General features: G+C 34.7%; 3 protein-coding genes across 3 annotated transcripts; 1 reads left to right on the top strand and 2 right to left on the bottom strand.

Annotated features, from left to right (window-relative positions):
• Nucleotides 1-1,001: 1,001 nt before the first annotated feature.
• LOC107895277 (plant intracellular Ras-group-related LRR protein 6) lies at nt 1,002-8,384 on the top strand. Its single transcript, XM_041085350.1, has 21 exons — nt 1,002-1,191; nt 1,278-1,341; nt 1,467-1,603; nt 1,694-1,780; nt 2,102-2,177; nt 2,772-2,846; nt 3,017-3,086; nt 3,175-3,252; nt 3,331-3,391; nt 3,493-3,571; nt 4,302-4,392; nt 4,630-4,690; nt 4,785-4,852; nt 5,025-5,095; nt 5,517-5,654; nt 5,948-6,052; nt 6,514-6,638; nt 6,764-6,860; nt 7,310-7,384; nt 7,531-7,586; nt 7,757-8,384. Exons 1-21 carry the CDS (start codon nt 1,127-1,129, stop codon nt 7,830-7,832), a joined length of 1,755 nt encoding a protein of 584 aa, XP_040941284.1. The 5' UTR covers nt 1,002-1,126; the 3' UTR covers nt 7,833-8,384.
• Nucleotides 8,385-9,929: 1,545 nt separating this feature from the next.
• On the bottom strand, nt 9,930-17,229 carry LOC107895278 (protochlorophyllide reductase, chloroplastic). Its single transcript, XM_016820571.2, has 6 exons — nt 17,032-17,229; nt 16,853-16,951; nt 16,519-16,660; nt 10,783-11,172; nt 10,342-10,700; nt 9,930-10,273 (listed from the first exon to the last, which is right to left on the bottom strand). Exons 1-6 carry the CDS (start codon nt 17,083-17,085, stop codon nt 10,118-10,120), a joined length of 1,200 nt encoding a protein of 399 aa, XP_016676060.2. The 5' UTR covers nt 17,086-17,229; the 3' UTR covers nt 9,930-10,117.
• Nucleotides 17,230-18,364: 1,135 nt separating this feature from the next.
• LOC107895279 (WD repeat-containing protein 44) lies at nt 18,365-23,500 on the bottom strand. The gene is made up of 7 exons (XM_016820572.2): nt 21,498-23,500; nt 20,455-20,545; nt 19,888-20,045; nt 19,752-19,803; nt 19,562-19,644; nt 19,365-19,458; nt 18,365-19,283 (listed from the first exon to the last, which is right to left on the bottom strand). The coding sequence occupies exons 1-7, from the start codon at nt 23,178-23,180 to the stop codon at nt 18,715-18,717; spliced, it is 2,730 nt and encodes a 909-aa protein (XP_016676061.1). The 5' UTR covers nt 23,181-23,500; the 3' UTR covers nt 18,365-18,714.
• Nucleotides 23,501-25,098: the final 1,598 nt, after the last annotated feature.

Below are 25,098 nucleotides of genomic sequence, written 5' to 3'. Positions count from 1 at the left end.
ATTTGATATTTTAAGAGAAACTTGATTATGAGGTTTTGAATGGTTTGGAGTGATGATGGTGATAAAGTAGATTTGTGTGGCCTAAAAGATGGTGGCGAAATAAATTTCATGAAAAAAACCCTAAAAGAATAAGATAAACTAAAAACTAGTATATACATCATTTCCAATTTGTATGTTTTGTTTAGCCCTCTATTCAAAAGAACTAGGGATTTCAACATTTTTTTTTATTCTTTAGTTGAATTTTTATTTAAATTAAGATGGTAAAGATATACTTTTTTTATTTAATTCTTTAGCTTTTTTTTACTAAAATTAGAAGGGCAAAGTTAAACAAAATTACATTTAGATTTTTAGATTTTCATACTTATTTTGATTTTGTTATTTTTATATATTTTAAATGGTGATATATATCCTTATAAAGTCATCATTGACACATCGCATAATCTCATAGTGCCACATGTTAACTTAACGGTGCTACATGAATACTAAAATAATTATCGGAAAAACATTCAAATAATAATTTGGGAAAAAAAGAAAATCCTTATAAGTATAAACCATGAAAACCTGCTAGATTTAAAAGTTGAATATATATTTAAGTTTAATATATATATAAAGGTGAAACAATTTATTATTAAAAGTAAGAAATCATATTTTGTTATTTTTTATTTATATTTATATATATACAATATTATTTATTTCATTATATAAATACCTTCAAAGACAAATATGAAAACATTATTGTTTTGAACCAGAACATAAAACATGTAATATAAAAAAATCTAAATATTATAATATTAGTAAGGGAAAACTATAAAAATAGTTATTTTTATTTATCTTAAATTATATTTTAGTGACTTATTTTCAAATTATTATGTTTTAATTACTTGTATCAAAATATAATTTTAAGTAAATAAAAGGGACTATTTTTAACTTTTACCCTAATAGTAATATTAAGAAAAAAAGCCATTACTAAATATATATTCCCAAAGGAAAAGAATCCGACATGTCATGGGAAGAAGACGTAAGATACAGTCGGTTACGCAAGTATTACAGCGTAAGACAAAAGTAAAGAGGCGAACAGAGAGCAGATCTCAAACCATTTCATTCATGTCTTAACATCCCAAATAATATGGATCGATTACTTAAAGCTGCAAGAGCTTCCGGTTCTCTCAACTTATCCAATCGATCTCTCAGGTCCCTTTATTTCTTTCCTTTCTTCATTTCCAATTCACTGCTACATTTCAATTCATTGTTTCTTTTATCTCATTTTTTTTTTACAGAGATGTTCCAGAAGAGATCTACAGAAGCTTGGATGCTGTTGGGGAGGGTGAAAAATGGTGGGAGGTAATTTAATTTAAATTTATTGTTACATTTTCCATTTAATTTAATTTCAAACTCCCTTTTTTAAGTTTAATTTGATTTCCTTTTATTATTATTATTATTATTATTATTATTATTATTACTATAAGGCTGTGGAGCTACAAAAGCTAATTTTGGCTCATAACAATATCGAGTCATTGAAGGAAGAAGTGAGGAATTTACCTTTATTGACTGTGTTGAATGTTAGTCACAATAAGCTTACAGATCTTCCGGCTGGAATCGGACAGTGAGTTGTTTGTTACTTTCTTTATGGATTTTTCTAGTTATGCTTCAAAATTTTCATCTTATGATCTTATTCTTTCTACTATCTTTATAGGCTTTCTATGCTGAAGTTGTTGGATGTGTCTTTTAACTCTATAGTGACCATACCAGAGGAGATTGGCTCGGCAACTTCTTTGGTCAAGTAAGCTCCTCTGCACCTCTCCCACATCTTTCAAATAAAGAAAAGCTGGCTTACTTTCTTTGTCGTTGTGTTGCTATTAATTTTTTGATGCTAATGGCATTTTTGCATTTGTGTAGTTGTGCTATTCATTCATTATATTTTGATGATCATATGCATATTTTCAACATAGAAAATGGAATGATTCTCTTGCTTAATTTCTATGGTCATTTTATATGCTGTTTCCTTATGCTTGAGGATCAGTTTGTGGTTTCTTTTTTAATGAAGAAAAGAATCAGAACCTTAGTTTACCGTCTTATTGGATTACCCTTTTGTGACTTCCAGGTTTGATTGTTCAAGCAATCATATTAAGGAACTTCCATCCTCACTTGGAAAATGCTCAGATTTATCAGATCTAAAGGTTTTGTATTTTCTCTTTATCTATCACCGTTGTTATTATTATTTATCTTGTTAATGCCCTTCAAGAATATGCTTTCCGGATTTGACTTCTGCCACTTTTTGCTTCACCTATAGAAACACCTTGATCTTTGAACACAGTTACTGCCCCCAACAATAATGTTTAAGTTCTGTTACAAAGCCACAAGTAGTTTTGGTGTATGCTCTCTGCATTTCCTTGGATATAATATCTTCTTGTTAAATTTATTATTGTTGGTTAGTTTCAATCTCAAACATGCGCGTCATTTGTATATTAAAGCCATATCCCCAACTTCTGTTATGAATGGATGCTAGAGTTATTTTCAAAGAAGGTTTTCTTGCTCTTTTAAATTGTCCTTTCCAACCATTTTCATGTTGTAAAGTGTAAATATATTTACCTTTGCTTATTTGGTTTTCATTTGACAATTAGGTTCTAGAGGTCGGCTAACCTGATAACTAAGAAATCCAGTTTATGATGTGCTAAAATCTTCTTGTCATAAAACTACGAGTTTCATCTTGTTTTATTTAATATTATATATGATCCATAAAAGACTTTTTTTTTTCTTTCTCGTTCTGGCAGGTATCGAATAATTTGATAACAAGCTTGCCTGAAGATCTTACAAACTGTTTGAAATTGACAAAACTAGATGTGGAGGTATTTAAAGACAATTATTTTGTACAATGTGACTGCATTGGATAGTCTTGTTGGAAGTTGCTGTTGTAATTCTTTTTTCTTTTTTTGATTATGGGGTTGCTGTTGTAATTAATTATCATTAATGATGTATTTCAGAGCCTAATTTATGCATTATGTTCTAATTGTGTCAGGGGAACAAGTTGACAGCTTTATCTGAGAATTTGTTTGCGTCATGTACAATGCTTACAGAACTCAATGCATGTAATATTTCATTGTGATATGACTTTTCTAGGTTATATCAGTTATGTTTAAATCTCCAATTGTAAAAGAAATTTTGACATCCCTGCAGCAAAGAACTTGCTAAGTGGTATACCAGAGAACATTGGATGCCTTACGCGTCTCATCCGTCTTGATCTTCACCAGAACAGTGAGTGAAATACAGAGTTATGCTAGAAATCATCCTTTTCTACTGCATGATAAGTCATACCGGTACTGTATGATGCAGGAATTTCATCAATCCCACCATCAATATCGGGTTGCTCTTCTCTAGCAGAATTCTATATGGGGTCATATTCTTGTCCACTGGTTACAAAAGATGTTTAATTAGTTACCTGAAAGTTTTGTACTTTTTCGTATTCATCTGGTATTTGCCACCTCAAATTTTCAGGAATAATGCACTGTCAATTTTAACCGAGGAATTAGGTGCCCTTTCTCGTTTAGGGACATTGGATCTTCACTCAAACCAGGTACCTATTTCAATCTTTTTTGCCAATTCATTGTATTTGAGCTCACCGTAGGTTATACTGCTGGATTAGTGACCTGATTCTGTGACAGTTATGGTTTAATAGGAAAACTGTAATGAGTTGAATGTACATGAAAATGGTCTATTTTTAGCAAAACTTGATTTATTCTCAGTATATGGCTTTACATAGTTGACTCTAGTTCGCACCATCTATTACAAGTAGTACACATGAAATGTCATTCAGATATTGCAAAATGAATTCAATTAAATTCCATCCTACTGTTGTGCATGATTAGATGTCCACCACAATATTAATCCTTGCCAAAACTAAATATTATACCAACAATTTAGCATCACACGGCTGTCATGGCTGTCTTTTGTTTTAAACAACTTTACATCTGCTTTTTAGTTGACCAACCATCAAGCCAGTATCTGGTTTATGCTTCATTCTGATTTCTTAGCTGTGTTGAATGCATTTTTAGGATGTCTGCATCAGATGTAACTGTAATAAGGCTAGTAGTTTCTTTGAGCCATGAGTATTTTTGGGTCTTGTGACACATTTGTTAGTGTAATATATTTTCTGAGAAAATGTAATGTGTGCATGTGGTCATTTGATTTATACAGTTACTTCATCTTGTTTTTTTTCCATGTTCGTGTTTATCTTCTTTGGTCCTGGAAATAGTCTGAATCTTACTAAAATGGAACTGCATACTGAATACTTCAAATGCATGCAGTTGAAGGAATATCCGGTTGGAACATGCAAGTTATCTCTATCAGTTCTGGATCTTTCTAATAATTCGTTGACTGGATTGCCCGCTGAGCTTGGTAAGCTTTGCAAACTTTGGATCATTAGTTATTCACTTCTGATGCATCTTTAATTGGAATGTGTAGCAGCACATGATGCTCTTAGGATGCAGCAAAAGCATCAGTTTTGGCTGACTATATATATATATATTCATTTCCCGCTCACATTCGGTGGAAAAAACAATATAAACATGTTTTGACTCTTCGATATTCATGATGAACATATTTTACTCGGATCTAATATGTTGTTCTGTCTAGGCAAGATGACTACATTACGAAAAATTTTGCTCAGTGGCAACCCTTTGCGAACTCTAAGAAGGTCTGAGGCATTGAGGGAATTATTTGTTCATAAAGTTCAGTGCTCTTCTTAGTCATGTTTTATCAGCTGATATATATATATTTTGCCCCTGCAGTTCACTGGTTTCAGGACCTACATCAGCTTTATTGAGATATCTTAGAAGCCAACTTTCCGAGGCTGAAGGTACATTCATTTCAACATGCATTCTACATTGTAGTCTATAGCTGTTATCTGGTATCTCACTTACTTCCTCCTTGCTTCCGGTGGAGGCTTTTGACCAAATTTCAAATTCCAATGATTTTTGGTTCTGTACCATTTCTTATTCCTAGGAATCATAATGAAGCTTTTCTTGTAGATTCAGGAGCTCAAACCCCTGCCAAAGAGGAAGTAGTCACCATGGCAGCTCGATTGTCCCTCACTTCAAAGGTATCTCCTTTACTATATCAACTTAAAGATTCATTTCGAGATTTCAGTCTGATCTTCTATTGGAGTATATTGTGTATTTTGTGTTTGATCCTATTATTCTGGATGGTGAATCTAATAGGTTAGTTCGACTAATTGTTACTTCTGCCCCTCTTTTGAGGACATTGGCTCATACTTTTTCATTGTAACATGGTTTGCATTACAAGATGTATGAATCCAGAAAAATAGACCATCATATAAATTGTGAATTTGAATTACTGCTTAATCGAAGTTTGTTTTTTGAAATATCAAATTCATATAAGCTCTAACCTTATATAAGTTTCATGTATTGTCCGAGTTATTTTCAACAATAATATCCTGATTCACTCTTGAAGTTCTTGGTATGCGATTTAGCAACTAACATTTCTTGTTCATCTACTTTCAGGAACTTTCGCTGGAAGGCATGGGCTTAAGCGTTGTCCCATCTGAGGCATGGGAATCAGGTGAAATCATAAAACTCAATCTTTCCAAAAATTCTATCCAAGAACTGCCAGTTGAACTCTCCTCATGTTCATCCCTTCAGGTATTTGCTCTTTAGTTATATTTTCTTCTAGAAGTATAGACATTGATCATGATAAAGTAAAATGATATGTGTATCAATGTTTCCGAATTGAGATAAAAGACATATATTGTTGCTTGAATTTTCCGTTGGTTTGCTTAGAGATCAATTCTATAGGCATGACGATTATAGCTCATTGTTGATGTATTATGGATGATCTTTTGCTGGAGTTTTAAACCGATGACAGATTGGCTTGGGTGTGAAGCAGATTGGTCCTACTTACTTAAATTGTTATTAACTGGTGTTTAAATGTGCAGACTTTGGTTTTATCTAGTAACAATATTAAGGACTGGCCGGTTGCAATTTTGAAGTCACTTCCCAATCTTTCTTGTTTGAAGTTGGATAGTAATCCACTAAGACAGGTGACCAGGATATATTTTTTTCCACCTTCATTATAGTTCTTAACTGTTGGAAGTGCAATGCATGCTTGTACCCACGCGGAATAGTTGAAATCATGATTGCCTCCTAGATATATAGCAAATAAAATATGCCTTGTTCGTGCTGGATACTATTTTTTGTCAGAAATGTCTCGTCAATGTAAAGGTGGCTCATGCAACAGATGATTGGATTGGTAGTCATGGGAATTTCTCTCCAAGAACGTCTAAATAAGCACTTAATCTGAGATTGATCATGCAGCAAGATATTTAAACAACAGCAATAGGTTTTCAATTCCTTTATGCTAGGCTAGATTTGTTATATGATATATTTTCACTGCAATAGGACATACTATGCTGATGTCAACAGTTGTTTCTTTATCATAACACATGCATGTTTCTCTTTTAACCTGTTTAAGCTGAACTATTTCTTATCTACTTGGTCATAGATTCCATCTGATGGATTCCAAGCAATCTCTATGATCCAAATACTAGATATAAGTGGTAATGCCACTTCATTACCTGAGAATCCAGCATTTTCCAACTTACCACACTTGAAGGAGCTTTATTTGAGGTTAGTTCTCTGAAACTAATGAGGTATGTCTGCATGCAAAAGTACAAACATATGCACAATTATCTGTGTTTATGTTCTTTTATGCAACATTTTCTGTTTATCTTACTTCTGTGTTGACTTGACAGACGAATGCAGCTACGAGAAGTCCCATCAGAAATAATGAGCTTATGCCAGCTGCAAATCCTAGGCTTGAGTCAAAATTCCCTTCAATCAATCCCGGAGGTAAAATGTTCTCTTACTATAGCTGTCATCTATTGCAAGTCATTAATATTTGGTGTAAACCGACTTAGTAACAATTTATGAACATCCACTATATAGTTGTTATAGCCACTTGTTTTCTCCATTGATCACATGCGAATGTTCTTATAGTAATGTGAAGTTGAAATTTTTCGGAAACTTGATTTACTTTACCTTCATCCCTAGTGTGTAGTGGCTTGTTGTATAAATCCTAAGGTTTTTGCTACGGTTCTCATATAATCACGGTTTTTAAATATCGACCTGTGTTTCAATATCGGATTGACCTAACATGGGAGGTGTTGAACTAAGACACGTACCATATGTTTGTGTTCTTGGTTCTTATTATTGGCCTGCATCATATATTCTTTTCCCTCGGTTCTTTGACAGCTTGACTATCCTTTAGTCTTTATCCCTTTTTGTTGCTTCTTGTGCAGGGATTTAAGAACCTTACTTCTCTCACTGAGCTAGACTTGTCTGACAATAACATTTCCACACTTCCTCCAGAACTGGTCCGTATTAGACTAATCCCTTTACCTTTTTTTTTCTTTTTTATTATTATTTATTTATTTATTTTGGTTTTTTTGGCTTTCTTTTATTGCAGCCCTTATTCAGATTATATAATTACGTCGTTTTTAATAATTGTTTTTCTGGGCAGGGTCTGCTTGAACCAAGTCTCCAGGTTTTGAGACTTGATGGTAATCCATTGAGAAGGTATACTGCATTTGAGCTATGGTTCATTCCAAAACTTAAAAATCTGTGAATGAAAAAAGTATTAAAGTTCTATAAACCCGAACTTAGTTCAGGGTCATTTTTTTTCCTGATAAAACATGTTTTCTGTTTTGGTTCTAGCCATTATCTGTTCCTTTTCTTCTTTTTCTCAGCATAAGGAGGCCAATTTTAGACAGGGGAACCAAAGCTGTTCTGAAATATTTGAAAGACAAACTTCCGGAGCAATAAGGATAGCATGCAACTCTGTCGTTTATGTTTGTTTGAAAGCTTGATCTCAAGTGATGAAGCTGTTGAGTTTCTTGATTTAAGCTGAGACGGGGAGAATGTAATATAAGTACAAAGTTAGCGGTCGTAAGCTCCTTTTCTGTTGTATTTGATTCATCATGGCTGTGGATGTTATGGATACTATTACAGTAAAATGCAGTACACATTGGTCACAGTGAGAGCCGAAACCCTTAAAACACGAACGTACTGGAGCCTCATGCTTTGTATGTTTTAACCCTATCCCCTTTTATTGGCTTGGAGAGTGTTAGGGTTGAGTGTTTGATTGTTTGAAACATACATTATACACGAGACTCTTCTCATTTGCTTGGCTTGCAGTAACCCCACCTTTCTTGGTGTTCGTATGTTTGGCGTATTTCCGTTTTTGCTACCATTTTTACTGCTGCTTCTCTAGCAAAGTGTGATGATTTCTTTGGAAAGCATTCTTGCTGCCGAAGCAATCTTTCTGTAACTCGATATTTGAATTCAGATGGTATAATATATGAATTTTTTTCCCTATTATTACTTTTCAAACAAGAGAATGCTAACACTATTGGTTATTGGATATAAGGAATATTCCCAGGATATCCTGCCTTTTCTTATTCCGGTTCCGAATTTTTGGCTTTTGGTTTATGGGTTTTAGTGGCCGGTTCAGATTTTTTTCTTGTCCGGACCGGGCAACTTCTCATACTTATTCCTACCAGGGGTATCCCATTCGAGGGATATTTCGGTTCAGTATTATTCCAAGGATATCCCGCTAATAGTATATTCCATTCTATGAATATCCCGGTTCGGGTTTCTAGTTTCGGTTTTCACACCATTACCAAAAGAAGTTATATTCTACTAGTATTGAGATATAAATGTAAGTAACAATGTAAGACATGTAAAGTACTAATTTTACATTTGATTGGATTATTGTATTTTCTAGATATTTTAGTTTTTGGTTAGTTATAAAATTAATCACAAATGGTAACTTTTAATCATTTATTTCATTTGTTTGTATCAAAGAGAACTTTTTTCGTTTATTTTGAAGATGTCCTTTTTTTACTTTGAGTTTTTAATTGCATGTTTAAATTTGCACAAACTATTTTTTATTTTATGTCTAACTATTTTAGAACATGTGCTAAATATGTTATTTTTGCTCATATTATTATACTAGTAACCAAACGTATCACAACTAGCACAAATGATATAAATTAACAAATGAAAAACAAATTTAAGATTGTTATTTTATGGTTTTTTATTAATATTGATCATAATAATCGTATTAATTACGTTCATGATTTAAATAGTTTCTATATTAGGCCTAAATGGTAGATTTAATTCTTGTAATTTAATTTGATTCATTTGTCTTTATTTTTATAGTTTTGAAATTTCAATAATTTTGCTATTAGTATTGTACTATATGAAAGTTGTGGAACTAACCTGTAAGACGAAGCTAATAGAGGCCGGCAAGGGCCTTGGTCAAAGGGAAAAATATCATTAGTAGCCCCTCTCAGTCTTAATTATTCATTTTAAGTCCTTTAATCATTCAAATAATTGAAATTTTTGATCCCTCCTAGAAATTAATTATATAATCTAAGTCCTTTTCAAAATAAAATGTTTAGCTTCGACCCCTCAAATGTTTAGAAATTTATCTTTACCCCCCAAATAAAATTTTTGGCTATCCCTGTTAGTCTTTTTTCAATTTGATCATTTTTAGTCTTTATAGTTTTCAAAATTTGAAATTTCAATCTTAATTCAAATGATAGTAGTTAAATTCATGGACTAAAATACCAAACCTTTTTGTGAATATTATATCAAAATAGCAAAGATGATATGATTTTACACATGATAATATATTTGTTGCAAAAAATTTTGAAAATATTAAAATTTAACTCAATGAATTGAACAGTTCAGTCACGGTCACAATTGAAATTTTAAAATTTAAAAAGTATAAGAAATAAAAATATAACAAAATCAGACAAAATCTTCAACTTAATAGCAGAATTTGGCAACAATTTAAATTCATGCAAAGCGTATCATTTTCAACTTGAATGATGAAAACATCAAAATGGCTTAAAATTTTGGCAACTTATTACTTTTGCATTGCACAAATTCCATATTCACCTACATTCTACAAAAGAAGAAATTTTAATAACAGCAAGCACACCATCCAAATCCAAGCTCTACACTCAATCAATTAGTTCAGACCCTGGGCTATATAAGCAAAGATTCAAGTGGCAACCATCTCATCTCATGCCTCCAAATTTTTAGGCCAACCCCACAAGTTTCTCACTGAGCTCCCATATTTTGCGTGCTTTCTCCTCATCACTGGCTTCAGGAGACAACTGGTTCTCGAATGAAGCCGAATTCTGGTTCCAGCTCCAGTATACACTCGATTTTGTCAAACTCGGATCGCTTACAACCTTCGTAGAAGCAATGATAGTGTTAATGGAAAAGACATAAAACAGAACTCAATACACAAGTTTTATACCTGAGCTAGTCTTTTCCCAGCTTCGTGTTCGGAGACAAAGCCCTTGGTGATGTACTTCTGGAATGAAGGGAAGAGGAGTCGGAACAACGGAATGTGCTCCCGGAACAAGTCTGTCATAGCTATGCAACCCGGGTAAAGGGAAGCGAATGTGATGCCGCTTTCCTCATGGAACCGCCTGTGGAACTCTTGCATCGTGAGCATATTGCAGACTTTGCTATCCTTGTATGCCTTGGCACCATCAAATTCCTCACCATCAATCATGGTTGAGCTATTAAGCCCATTTAGTCCCCCTGCAAGTCCCCTTAGATTCCCAAGGTTGGCCTTGGGAGGTACGTTTCCGGCCAAGGTATTCGTGTTTCCTTGATACAAGTCCCAAGTTAGTACATCAATATCACAATCTTCTATAATATGATCATTTTAAATGCATTGGTAGTGATGTACCTGTAATCGAACCAACGATAATGAGACGCTTTGAAGGATAATCAGATTGCTTCAGGTCATCAAGCAACAACCGGGAAAGAAGAAAGTGACCAAGATGGTTAGTTCCCACACTAAGCTCAAATCCTTCAGCCGTGAAAGAGGGTTCCTTGGCAATTGGCTGGTAAACAGCAGCATTGCAAACAAGCACATCAAGAGGCCTCCCCGATCGCTTGTAACCGTCGACGAATTCGCGGACGCTGTCCAATGAGGCGAGATCTAAGTGCAAGATGGTGTAGTTTTGTTTAGACATGCCAGCAGACTTTGCAGCTCTTTCAGCCTTGAGAAAGTCCCTGCAAGCCATGATAATATGCCATTTCCTAGTTTCAGCCAAGGCCTTAGCAGTGGCTAAACCTGTTAACATTAATGGGAGACAAAATTAATGGCAAACAATACAAAGTGGTGCAAGTTTAGCACCCTAAAGTTGACTTTGAAAAAGTGGCATGGGGTAATTTTTTTTTGGTCCTTGAGATAATGGGCTATTTATTGTTTGGTCCTTAAACCTCAACTATAAATAGGCCTTCTCATTTCTCATTTCAATTCATCCCAACCAATCTTTCTCTCTTAGTTTTCTCTCTTCTCCCATTTGAGAATTCTTAAGGAATTCTATTTGTTTGTAATACTTTGGAGATAGTAAAGTTATCATCTGGTGTTAGTGCCCGAGGACGTAGGTATAATTTACCGAACCTCGTTAAATCTCTTGTGTTCTTTCTTGTCCTATTTTTCTTTCAATATTTGAGGGTATAATAGTAGTATTTAATTGTGCTATTAAATTACTATAGAAGGGATATTCTGTCTAAGGAAAGACTTGGTATTTAAGAGATCCATGTGATCCACCTCTCTTCCCTGGGAATTGAACTTTGTGTGATTTTTTAGTACAATAATTTACACGCTTCCGACCCTATTGGAACAACAAGTGGTATCAAGAGCCGAAGGTTAATCGTAGTATGCTCTGTGGTTGCAGTTTGAACTGATCTTCCACATCAGAAAAGATTTCCTTAGGTATATTGAAAGATTATGGAGAAAACGGTCGGTGTAGGAGCTTCAACATCGTCCATGTGGACAAGACCGACAATTGCAAATGCAAGACTGGCTGTGGAGATCTTTGATGGCACGGGCCATTTTGGTATGTGGCAAAGTGAGGTTCTAGATGCCCTTTTTCAGCAGGGCCTAGACATTGCCATTGATGAAGAGAAACCAGATGATGTACAGGAGAAAGATTGGAAGGCGATCAATCGGTTGGCATGTGGCACAATTCGATCATGCCTTTCTTGAGAGCAAAGGTATGCTTTTTCAAAGGAGACTTCTGCAAATAAGTTGTGGGTGGCACTTGAAGAAAATTTTTTGAAGAAAAACAGTCAAAATAAGCTCCACTTGAAGAAAAGACTGTTTCGCTTCACATACGTCCCAAGTACCACAATGAATGATCACATCACCAAATTTAATCAGTTAGTCACTGATTTGCTGAATATGGATGAGACATTCAAAGATGAAGATTTGGCTTTGATGCTGTTGGGGTCACTTCCTGAGGAGTTTGAGTTCCTAGAAACTACTCTACTTCATGGCAGGAGTGATATATCTCTGAGCGAAGTCTGTGCGGCCTTATACAGTTATGAACAGAGAAAGAAGGACAAACAGAAAAACTCAATCAGAGATACAGAAACTTTAGTAGTCCGAGGTCGTTCATACACTCGGAAGAAAACTCAAAAGGAGAGATCAAAGTCAAAGTCCAAACTCGGGAAGATGGATGTGCTTTTTGTCATGAGAAAGGCCACTGGAAGAAAAATTGTCCAAAGCTGAAGAATAAGGGAAAAGCTGCTGTAGATGCTTGTGTTGCTAAGCATGATACTAGTGACTCTAAACTATCACTGGTTGCATCATCATCGTCGTTCCATTCAGATGAGTGGATATTAGATTCGGGTTGTACCTATCATATGTCCCTTAACCGGGAGTGGTTCTCAGATTTAGTAGAACTAAATGGATGAGTTGTTTATATGGGCAATGACAATGCCTGTAAAACTGTTGGGATATGTTCAATCCAATTAAAGAATCAAGATGGATCAACCAGAATTCTGACTGATGTTCAGTACGTGCCCAGTTTGAAGAAAAATCTCATCTCATTGGGAGCCTTGGAATCCAATGGTTCAGTTGTTACTATGAGAGATGGGATTTTGAAAGTGACATCTGGAGCACTTGTGATATTGAAGGGCATCAGGAAAAATAACTTGTATTACTACCAAGGTAGTACAGTTATTAGAGCAGTCGCTGCAGCTTCCGGCAACAAAGAATTGGACTCAATACAGTTGTGGCATATGAAGTTGGAACATGCCAGCGAAAAATCCTTGCAAATTCTGGCAAAGCAAGGATTGTTGAAAGGTACAAAGGCTTGCAAATTAAAATTTTACGAGCATTGTGTTCTGGGAAAGCAAAAGAGAGTGAAATTCGGTACTGTTATCCATAATACAAAAGGTATTTTGGAATATGTTCACTCAGATGTGTGGGGGCCTTCCAAGACACCTTCATTGGGAGGAAAACACTACTTTGTTACTTTTGTTGATGACTTTTCCAGAAGAGTTTGGGTGTATACCATGAGAACTAAGGATGAAGTGCTTAGAGTTTTTTCTTAAATGGAAAACTATGATCGAAAACCAGATTGGCAAGAAAATCAAGCGGCTTAGGACGGACAATGGAGGGGAATATAAAAGTGATCCGTTCTTCGATGTGTGCCAAGAGTATGGTATTGTTCGACACTTCACAGTTAGGGATACACCACAGCAGAATGGATTGGCAGAGCGTATGAATCGAACATTGCTGGAGAAAGTTCGATGTTTGTTGTCCAATGCTGGGTTGGGCAAGCAATTTTGGGCTAAGGCTGTGACATATGCTGGCCATCTTGTTAATCGTTTGCCATCATCTGCATTAGAAAGAAAAACTCCTATGGAGGTATGGTCTGGAAAATCGGCTACAGATTATGATTCCTTACATGTGTTTGGATCCACTGCATATTACCATGTGAAGGAGTCAAAGTTAGATCCGAGGGCAAAGAAAGCTCTCTTTATGGGAATCACTTCTGGAGTGAAGGGATTTCGTCTTTGGTGCTTAAGCACAAAGAAAATGATCTGTAGCAGAGATGTTACCTTTGATGAATCTGCCACATTGAAAAAGGTAGCAGATAAAGATATTCAGACGAGCAATACTCCACAGCAGGTGGAGTGTACTCCAAAACAGGTGGAGTTTGAGCAGATGGGGATTTGCCCAGTTAATAAGTCTAATTCTCCAGCCACAATGAAGGAATTAAAGGTTGAAGAGGTTCTGACCCAAGAACCACTAAGTACACCAGAACCAGTTGCAGTTGCAAGGCCACGGAGAGAAATTCGTAAACCTGCTCGATTTACTAATATGGTGGCCTACGCCCTTCCCGTTGTTGATGATATTCCTATCACTTATCAAGAAGCAATGCAAAGCTTAGAAAGTGATAAATGGAAAAGCGCCATGGATGAAGAAATGCAGTCTCTCCTGAAGAACAATACTTGGGAATTGGCGCAACTACCGAAAGGTAAAAGGGCAATCGGATGCAAGTGGGTATTCGCAAAGAAAGATGGATCTCCTAGCAAGAAGGATATTCGTTACAAAGCAAGATTGGTAGCTAAAAGCTACGCTCAGAAGGAGGGAATTGACTACAATGATGTATTTTCCCCTGTTGTGAAGTATTCCTCCATTAGAATTTTGTTGGCCTTGGTAGCACAGTTGAATTTGGAACTAGCTCAACTTGATGTTAAGACGGCTTTCTTGCATGGTGAGTTAGAAGAGGAGATCTATATGACTCAGCCCGAAGGATACACAGATGCTGGTGGTAGAAATTGGGTTTGTAAGCTGAACAAATCGCTATATGGATTGAAGCAATCCCCGAGGCAGTGGTACAAGCGATTTGATAGCTTTATGAGAAGGCAGAAGTACACAAGAAGCAAATATGACAATTGTGTGTATTTGCAGAAGCTGCATGACGGATCTTTCATTTATCTACTCTTGTATGTTAATGATATGTTAATCGCTTCGAAGAGCCAAAAAGAGATAGATAAGCTGAAGGCTTAGTTGAATCAAGAGTTCGAGATTAAAGATCTAGGTGAGGCCAAAAAGATTCTCGGCATGGAGATAAGTAGAAATCGACCGAGAGGCAAGCTCTGTTTAAATCAGAAGCAATATCTGAAAAAGGTATTACAATGTTTTGGTGTAAATGAAAACACAAAACATGTAAGTACCCCACTTGCTTCTCATTTGAAACTTAGTGCTCAATTATCTTCGAAGACTGAAGATGAAAGAGAATATATGGCGAAAGTCCCATATGCTAATGCAGTTGGGAGTTTGATGTATGCAATGGTGTGTACGAGGCCTGACATTTCACAAGCTGTTGGAGTTGTGAGCAGGTATATGCATGATCCTGGAAAAGGACATTGGCAAGCTGTGAAATGGATTCTACGGTATCTTCGAAAAACCGTAGATGTTGGTTTAATTTTTGAACAGGATGAAGCACTTGGTCAGTTTGTAGTTGGATATGTTGATTCCGACTTTGCTGGTGATTTAGATAAACGTCGTTCAACTACGGGGTATCTGCTTACTCTTGCGAAAGCCCTAGTGAGTTGGAAGTCTACCTTACAATCTACAGTAGTTGTATCTACTACAGAGGCAGAATATATGGCAGTTACAGAAGCTGTTAAGGAGGCTATTTGGCTTAATGGATTGTTGAAAGACTTAGGAGTTGTTCAAAGTCACATAAGTTTATATTGTGACAGTCAGAGCGCTATTCATTTAGCGAAAAATCAAGTCTATCATTCAAGAACCAAGCATATCGACGTAAGATATCACTTTGTGCGGGAAGTCTTTGAAAAAGGAAAAATTCTACTTCAGAAGATTCCGACAGCAGATAATCCCGCAGATATGATGACCAAGGTGGTAACAACAATCAAGTTTAATCATTGTTTGAACTTGATTAACATCCTAAGAATTTGAGCACCTTCAGGTGTATGGCGCTCGAGAGTGCATTTGTAGGCACTACAAAAGATAGCTTTATCGAATTTGGGGAGTTGAAGGAAGTGTGTGAAGATGTGATTATCCTAATCAAATCTTCAAGGTGGAGATTGTTAACATTAATGGGAGACAACATTAATGGCAAACAATACAAAGTGGTGCAAGTTTAGCACCCTAAAGTTGACTTTGAAAAAGTGGCATGGGATAATTTTTTTTTGGTCCTTGAGATAATGGGCTATTTATTGTTTGGTCCTTAAACCTCAACTATAAATAGGCCTTCTCATTTCTCATTTCAATTCATCCCAACCAATCTTTCTCTCTTAGTTTTCTCTCTTCTCCCATTTGAGAATTCTTAAGGAATTCTATTTGTTTGTAATACTTTGGAGATAGTAAAGTTATCATCTGGTGTTAGTGCCCGAGGACGTAGGTATAATTTACCGAACCTCGTTAAATCTCTTGTGTTCTTTCTTGTCCTATTTTTCTTTCAATATTTGAGGGTATAATAGTAGTATTTAATTGTGCTATTAAATTACTATAGAAGAGATATTCTGTTTAAGGAAAGACTTGGTATTTAAGAGATCCATGTGATCCACCTCTCTTCCCTGGGAATTGAACTTTGTGTGATTTTTTAGTACAATAATTTACACGCTTCCGACCCTATTGGAACAACAAAACCCAATCCGGAGGAGGCACCGGTGATGAAAACACTATCCTTTCTTAGAGTTTTCTTGCCATCCACCGCAGATCTGCTGATTGCTGGAGTTGCAGTAGCTGTAGTTTCGGCTCTCACAGCTCCATTTCTTGGGTTGAATTCCCTCTACAATGGAAAAAAAATTTTCAAAAAAAAAAAAGTAGAAACAACAATGCTTGTCCTAGTTAAACAACAAGAAGAGCAAATACAAACCTTGTTAAATCATAATTTCCTTTTAATATGACTGAAACATATAACTTCAATGTTTTGTTCTTATACGATTGAACAACATGAAAAATAACTAGATATAAATGAAACCTTGCATCTTAATGCAGAAGAACTGAAATCAGCTTTGGCATGGTCAGAAAGTGAGACCCCAAAGAAAGTTGAATCCTTGAAAGATGGACTTGATTTTCCCTGCAAAAAAAAAAACCACCATTAAAAACAGAAAAAAGAAACGCAGAACCATTTCATCAGTAAAAAGCTAAAAGGAAAACCTCTTTGGGTAGGGTGAAAGTAGCTGGAACCAAAGCAGCAGTCTGCAAAGCCATTACCAACTTTGAAATGGGTTATTTAAGACACAAAAATGAGCTGTGGCTATGGTGGGCTTAGAAAAACAGCTTTCTAGTGTTGCATATATAAGGTGGGAGGGAAAGGACCCTTTAAAAAATAAAAAGAGAAGTCAATGGAAGGATAAGATAAATTAGAAGGCAATGTATCTGCCATATCAATTCGCCAATTAGACTTTGAGTTTTGGATTTCCTACATTTGGTTTTCCCTAGTATGGGGGATATTTTGGTCCTGTCCCCCTATGGGTGAGGATTGAAAGAGACAGGGAGTGGTCTCTCGAGTGGGGGTACAGTGGTGATGTGGAATTTCTTTTTTAATTTATTCCTATTATTTTTTTGACAAATTATTAATTCATATTACATAAATGATTAGGTTTGATTTGAATTGGAATTTTGCTCAAGCCTTGGTTCTTATCAACCAAACTAACGCATTCCTGAACCAAATTCCATGGGTATATTTGTTTCCAATATAATTATTTCTTTTTTATAAATTCAAGAATAAATTATTCTTACACAGTAATTTCCTTTTCTTTATATAAAACTTACATTTAATCATATATAATATTATTATATTAATAATCATTTTTTTATTTTTTAAAATACTAAAATTTTAATATTATTATTAAATTTATAATACTCAACATACCTATTTAATTATTTATATTAAATAATATAAGATAATTTTTTATTATTGATAATTTATTATTATTAAATAAATTATTGTAATACTGAAATTTTTATTTTTTATGAATATTTTAACAATAAACATATATTATAATTTATAAATATTTAATAATTAATAGTTGATAGTATAAAATATAAATATTCTAATTATACAAATATGGAAATATAAATTATGCTTAGTTTCATTTCTCTTTCAACTCTAATGTGTAATCATTCACTTATATATTTAAATTAATTTTTTATATTATTTCAAAAATTATTTTATTATAAAATAAATTACGATTGTTAAAAAAATACTACTACAGTATTTTAAAGAAATACACTTATATTATATTTATTTCACTAAAACCAACTTCCAGAAAATGATTGTAAAAAATAATTGTCAAAAAAAAAAATTACTCCAAGTCATTCTAACACCCAAAGAGAAAAAAAAGGGTTTTAACTCAACAACCGCAGCCTAAATGTCGACCAATTCTTGTTTCATTAGTCTTAGGAAATACGAAAATAAGAAGAGCTTAAAGCTCTCTAAACCACCAAAGTGTTGTTCAAGAACATTGGATTTGACTAATGAAGAATATGTAGTAAAAGAATTTCATTTTCAATTCAATAGGCTTTCCACCTCTAATCTTAAAACTCTACAATTTCCGACACCGGAAACACTTCGGAATCTAAATTCAGGGTGTAGTTCTCTTTTTCTTTTCTTTTTCTTTTTTCGAACAAATCTATATTTTCCTCGATGCTCAAATGCAGTGGCTTTCCAATTCCCCTACATTCAGGAGCGTAGGCACAAACAAAGAAATGAAACTGGCTAAATATTACAAATCTCAACCAATATCTCACTGTACTCAAAGGTGGGGAGAAATGGATTGCATTGACATATTATCAACTCATTTCCCTTCACCCTTGAGGTGTTCCCTCCCTACCCAATTAAATTCGAAATGGCAATCCAAAATTTTGGAAAGTTCTAATCTCACCACGCAGGCCGGCGGTTACAATCACCATACCGCTGGCTGTGTCTTGGTTAACCCCAGACAAGTCCACAATTGTCTTGGGGCTGCTCCAGGTCCGTGTTACCTGAACAAGTATTTCCTCTGGCCATGTAGCTGAAATTCTGTCAAAGAAGTAGCTATTGGTTGCGCTAGAAATGGTTCCGTGAAGAGGGCTGTTGGTGTACCCAGATGCTGATAATAAACCCTCATTTCCGCTATACTCTTCAACAGGTGTAGGAGGATGATTGGCAGTTGAAACTTCATCGATATTGTCATCCAATTGTATATCTCTTAGTCCCCATGTGCCTGGCCAGGGGATGGCAACTGATACATCTTTACAGTGAAAATGTTCATAAGATTGTGTCATGGTGACTCCTTTATTTCTGCTAGGCCTCGATCCAGCTTCGTGTTTCCACACATAAACATAAGAGTCCTCACTAGCACAGACAACATATTTTCCATTTGCCGTAACAGAAGCTGAGATTTGACTGTTTGTGTTCCGAAATCCTGTCCAATAGTCAACAACTTCAGTGGAATCAAGCGTAATTCCAGAGTCACATGCAGATATTTATACCATATAAGAATTACCTTTAAACTTGTGAATTAGATCAGAACTATCAACAACACGAATTCGTGAATCTGCAGAGGTGACAAGTACTTCCGATGAACTTCCGGGTGCAAACTGTTTGAGAAAGTAACCAATAGGGGGAAGTATAAAGTGAAAACATGGTGGCAAGAAATATGGCAAACAGACAGAATTTCAAGCAGCAAGGGCACAGGATTACCTGGAAACCTGTAATTTTCTTTTGATGAGACTTCTTCCTTTTATTCTGCAAATTGATTTGACTTTTCGGTTGTAACTTGTTCTCTGAAAACATATGCATAAATGCAAGCGTTTAAGAAACTTCTATCACAAGTCAACTATAAACTAAAGAACGACTATGCAGACCAGAGAGGGAATTCATAAACGTGTACCAGAAGTATTGTATAAATGGCAGCTTCCTTTGTATGAGCCAACCAGTGCACCCTTCAAAACATGTAAAACCTTCATAAGCTATAAAGACTTACTCATAAATCATATAGAATGAAGTTGTAATTGACCATTCCCAACCTGGCCATCAGGCGTATAACAAGCAGCAGTGACCATTTCATGCAGATCATTCCAATCAACAACTTTACGGTCAGGAATGCTCCATATGCGAACTTTAGCATCTAAGGATCCACTAATGAAGTATTTATCATCAACTGGATTAAACTGGATGCAAGTTACTGTGTCAAGGCAGATCCACAAGAATAAAGCGTGATTAGTAATATATAAGCCAATTTCAAGTGATGAGAAAAAATTAACAATACTTTTCTTCTATGCTGGATCTTTGAATTACCATTTCCATCAAATGTACACCAAGCAAACCTAACTTCAGTGAACTATATGCACATTCTAAGCCACAAAATTACATTCAAGTTTTAGCTACTCAAGAATCTTTTACGTTTTTCTAACTTGGTACAAAGCTTGGTATTAAAACTATGGAGAACATAAATAAATCTCAAATTATTCACTTATAAGTATTGTAACTATTTATTTTTAAAACAAACTACAATTTAGTGATGTTCTTAAACAGGGCCAGTATGAAGTTAAACTCCTAAGCAAAAAAGGACATGAAACTCACAATTTACTTACCATAATCACTGTGTGAAAATATGCTCAAACAGGTCTTGCTAGTCAAGTCCCAAAGCCTAACTGTTTTGTCCATTGAAGATGAGAGCAATTGCTGAAAAGAGAAAATAGAAAAATCTTACCAGAATATCCTGCAGCAATTAATTGGTTCATGATTCTAAAAGAGGCTATGCAGTGATCCAGAGAAAAGAATTCATTGAAAAGGTCAAACAACGACCTCTTGAAAAGCTTGCTACAAACATAAAGGAATACATAGAGGCATGACCAATTGTTTACATGACTCCTGAATTGTTAAAGATTTGAAGGGCTTTCAGGCATTCAATTACAGTTACATCCCATTAACATTCAGGACTGGTTTATAAAAACTTGTGGTCGTAAAACCAAAACCATTTCTAATCATTTAACTCTCTATTAATTATTAAAGACATGCAAACTCAAAAGTTGTCCTAAAATTATCTCAGAACTTCCACAAGGTATACAGTATCACCAGGAACCTTAACCAGAAGCGATGACAAGGAAAAAAGGCATCACAGAAACATCGAAGACAATAACCAAGACCAAGACACGGGTTAAAACAATCTCCACTGAAAAGATCAAGCCTCTTGCAAGATAAGTCACTATCTGACCAAATAGATAGCCGATCTAAGCTAACCATGTGAAAGTAAAGTTTTCATTACTATTCATGTTGTCTGTGGCAAAACACATATTGAACTTGTTAGATCATTTACTTCGTGTGCCAAAATATAGCTTGCTAAAATTAAGTATGTTTTAATTGATAGTCTAACACTTTGCAAAAAAGTTGCTCTACTTCATTTCTGTCCTGTGACATAATAATGCATGCAGATTATTTAGCAGCACAGAATATACGATAAATGCTCGGTACATCAGACTGAATAGACAACTACAACTACCATGGGGAAATTATTAGAAGACTTCTAAAGTCTAAACAAAGAAACACTAAATAAACTTCTTCCCATTAACATTACTTATTGAAAACCTGAAAAGCAAACCAATCACACTACATTCATGCATATGTTTCTACTAACCTGAGACTTGGACCATGAGAGGTCGAGAACATCATCCAAATGTCCTTGAAAAGAACAAACAGGTTTATCTGAAAGTGCAAAAACAGTCTCTGGCACCACAATGTTGTCTAGGCTCAACGATTTCCGGCTTATTGATGACCTTCCTCTTCTCCTCTTATCAGGAGGGTAATCAGTACTCGGCGATGATAGAATCGGTTCGGGAGATCCATTAGCCACAAGCAAAAGGTTGAAATTCCCGTCTTCAGGCTTTTCCATTAACAACTCCCCTTTCCTATCCGATTCAACTACCTTCCATATATGAATTACACAATCCTCACCTGCACTAGCAAGGTATTTGCCATCTAAACTGAATTTTATACTCCAAATAGACCCTGTATGCGCTTGTATCTCTTGACTCTTGTAAAGAGCAGTGAGCTCTTTACATGATTTCCCATACTGTTTTACCCTCACTCTCTCCGGCCCATGAAACGAAACATCCTGGCTATCATCAGTGGCGGAACTCGATCTCCTCCCACCCTTCTCCGATGATGTATCCCTCTCGTCACTGCTTCGCCTTTCCTTATTACCCTTCACGCTATTTGCAACGCTCTTTATACTCTTGAACCAACTCCCTTTCTTCTTCGACTTTGAAACACCAGCACCCCCACCACTGACAATCAAATCAGCATTATCTTTATTACCCTCTTCTACATTCTGTCTTCTCATTAACTCTTGAACGATCGGAGAATGGCCAACGCAAACCTCGAACTCCTCCATTGTCAACTGTCTCCCTGTCCCAACTTCCTTCAACTTGTTCCACATCCCATCTTCTCTAATCTCATTCACCACAAACTCTTCCCCATTATCAAGGTTCTTAATGGTACACACTTGTTCACTGCAATCCATCTCATCGTCCACCACAACAGCCTCCCCATCACCAAATGATTTAAAGCTAAGTTCCCCATTCAAACTCTTGCTAATACGCTCCTTGGGTGGCTTAGATCCATTACTTCCGCAGCGTCTTAAGTTAGCAGCCGCAGCATTACTTTGATCACATTCACTGATGTTATTATTATTATTTACAGTACATAAACCCACAGAAAGAATGGAAGAAGATGAATTGGAACGAAGAGACAAAGGCGAAGAAGGAACAGCAGCAGCACTACAATCACCATCCGATTTCGATCGTACAATTCCAGAAGAACTGGATTCCTTTTCTCTTCCACGATCTTGATCTTCCAACTCTTCTTTTACCAACCTATTCGATGAAACTGATCTTCTTCCCAACTCACCTCCACCACCACCACTACCCATTTCCCGTCCGTCGCCGACCTCCGTTTCTGACCCGGGTCTTATCCGGGAAAGACCCGGGTGGCGGCTCAGCCCCATGTCGCGGAGCAGACGGGTTCGTCTTTCCGAAACGGAGGAGGGTTCAGAGATCCAGATGTCGAACTGGGAAACAACCTTGGGGAATTTAGGGACGGGAAATGGGTGGTGGGCATTATTAGAAGGGGCAATTGGGTCAGAATCCGAGTCAGAAGAAGGAGAAGCAGAGTTGGAACAAGAACAAGAATTAGAAGAAGCAATGCGGTCAAGGGAATGGTAGAAGTACTCTTCTTCTGCTTCTTGGTTTACTTCAACTACTTGAGTCCAATCGTGGTCGTTTAATTTGCTGCAGTTGCTACGAATTGGGTTCTTGCTCATGCTTTCTTTATGAGCATTCCCATTTCAATTTCAAACATACAATCATTAGAAAAAAACAACTCTGGGTTTAGGTTGGATCAAAGGAATGCAAGGGAAAACAGTTTTTGGAGGGAAAGAAAAAGAGAGAGAAAATCAGATCCAAAGGCAAAGGAAGGAGGGAAAAAGGAGAGATGGGTTTGGGGGAAAAGAGGGAAGCAAAGCAAAGGTTGGGTTTTTGTGGGAGAATAGAAATGAAGGGGAGACTGATTTGAGTTTTTGTTGGTTTTTTGGTTTTTGGGGTTTGGGTAATTGAAAGCTGAAAGGTGAAAGGTGGACCGGAGGATCTAACCCCCCCACCCCCATTGCTTTCCAATTAAATTATTCTTCATTAGCCAATAATTACCATTTTTTATTTTAATTTAATCGTCTAATCTATTTTGCAATTTCTTTTTTTTCGATTAATTCCATATTTTTATAAATTTACGCAAATAGAATATAAAATAAAATATTATTTATAATTTGATTAAAAGCATTTATTAGTGAAATTTAAAAATTATATAGATAAAATTATTTTTATTATTATAACAATAGATGTTATATTGAAAAATATTTTTTTAAGTTTAATTTTTTTCCCCTAAAAACCTTTTATCTAAAATATATTTTTTCCATCGTCGTGGTAGAATATAATGAATTTGGATAAATTCACTGCATTCTATTTTGAATTTTTTTTATCAATAATGAAAATTTAAATTACATTTTTATTAATTTAGTTTTCAAATTTTTATTTTAGTAACTGTCATTAAATTTAAATAAATCAATAACCTTTCATTATAATTATCTTAGAAGATAATTCAATTTTTTTTAGGGATAAATATCAAAATTATATATAGTTTAATGTACAATTATTTACATGAACTTTAATTTTATACAATTTTATACATAAAATTTTGATTTAATTCAATTCTGGTAAATATTAACACAATTATTGATATAGCCTCATTTTATATTTATATATTGCATATATATATAATTATACTTATCCAATATAAAAATAAATTGATATATTTATTTCTTTCAATGTGTATGATTAAATTAAAATTAAAGTTTCAAGTATATATTTGAACCAAATTTAGAATTATAATTCCTATCATATTAAAGTTTATATAATTGCACATTAAATCAAAATTTATCTATAATTTTAAAATTTATCTTTTTTATATAAAAAAACTTATTTTTAAAACTCCAAAAAGTTGTTTTTTGATCATTTATTTATTTTTATGTCTTCGTTCATTATGAAACTAAATTCAAATTGTAACTCATTCAATTACAAAATAATAAATATCTCTAATTCATCAATAAATGTGAGAAGAAAAAACGGAATTTAAACTATAAAAACGGTATTATAAAAAAATAACAAACCCTAAATATAAATAATAAAATAAATATGAAAAGTATAAAAAATAAATAAATATCTCTTACCTCCGTTTTCATTTATATAATTAAAAATAATAATTTTTCTTTCAAAATAAATAAAATAATGTAAATAAATATTGAATTAATGTTTCTATCAAAAGCAAGTTTGATTGAAAAGCAAACAAACCAAAGCATCCTATTTTGAACACAATTTAAAATGAAATAATAGAATATAATAAGGAAAAAAAATTCATTATAGAGAAAAATAAGAGTAATTAATAGCGTGCTGATTTGGTGAATACAAAAGTGAAAAATAAAAAAGTTATTTGTTGGGGTTTTGAAATATTCGATTCTAATTTGAATTAAATTTAAGATGTGATATTTTAGAATTTAATTTAGTTGGAATTAAAAATTTTAAACAACCTACTCCATTTACTAATTACCTAATTATATTATTATTTGTTTGTGGGTTAATAGCTTCAATCATCCTTTTAACTATGTTCCTAAAATTTAATGATGTTCTAAT

Source organism: Gossypium hirsutum, chromosome A13, assembly GCF_007990345.1.
Source record: "Gossypium hirsutum isolate 1008001.06 chromosome A13, Gossypium_hirsutum_v2.1, whole genome shotgun sequence".
In the NCBI taxonomy this organism is placed as follows: Eukaryota; Viridiplantae; Streptophyta; class Magnoliopsida; order Malvales; family Malvaceae; genus Gossypium; species Gossypium hirsutum.
The sequence above is the reverse complement of the archived record's forward strand: the minus strand, read 5'-3'. Positions and strand labels throughout refer to the sequence as shown.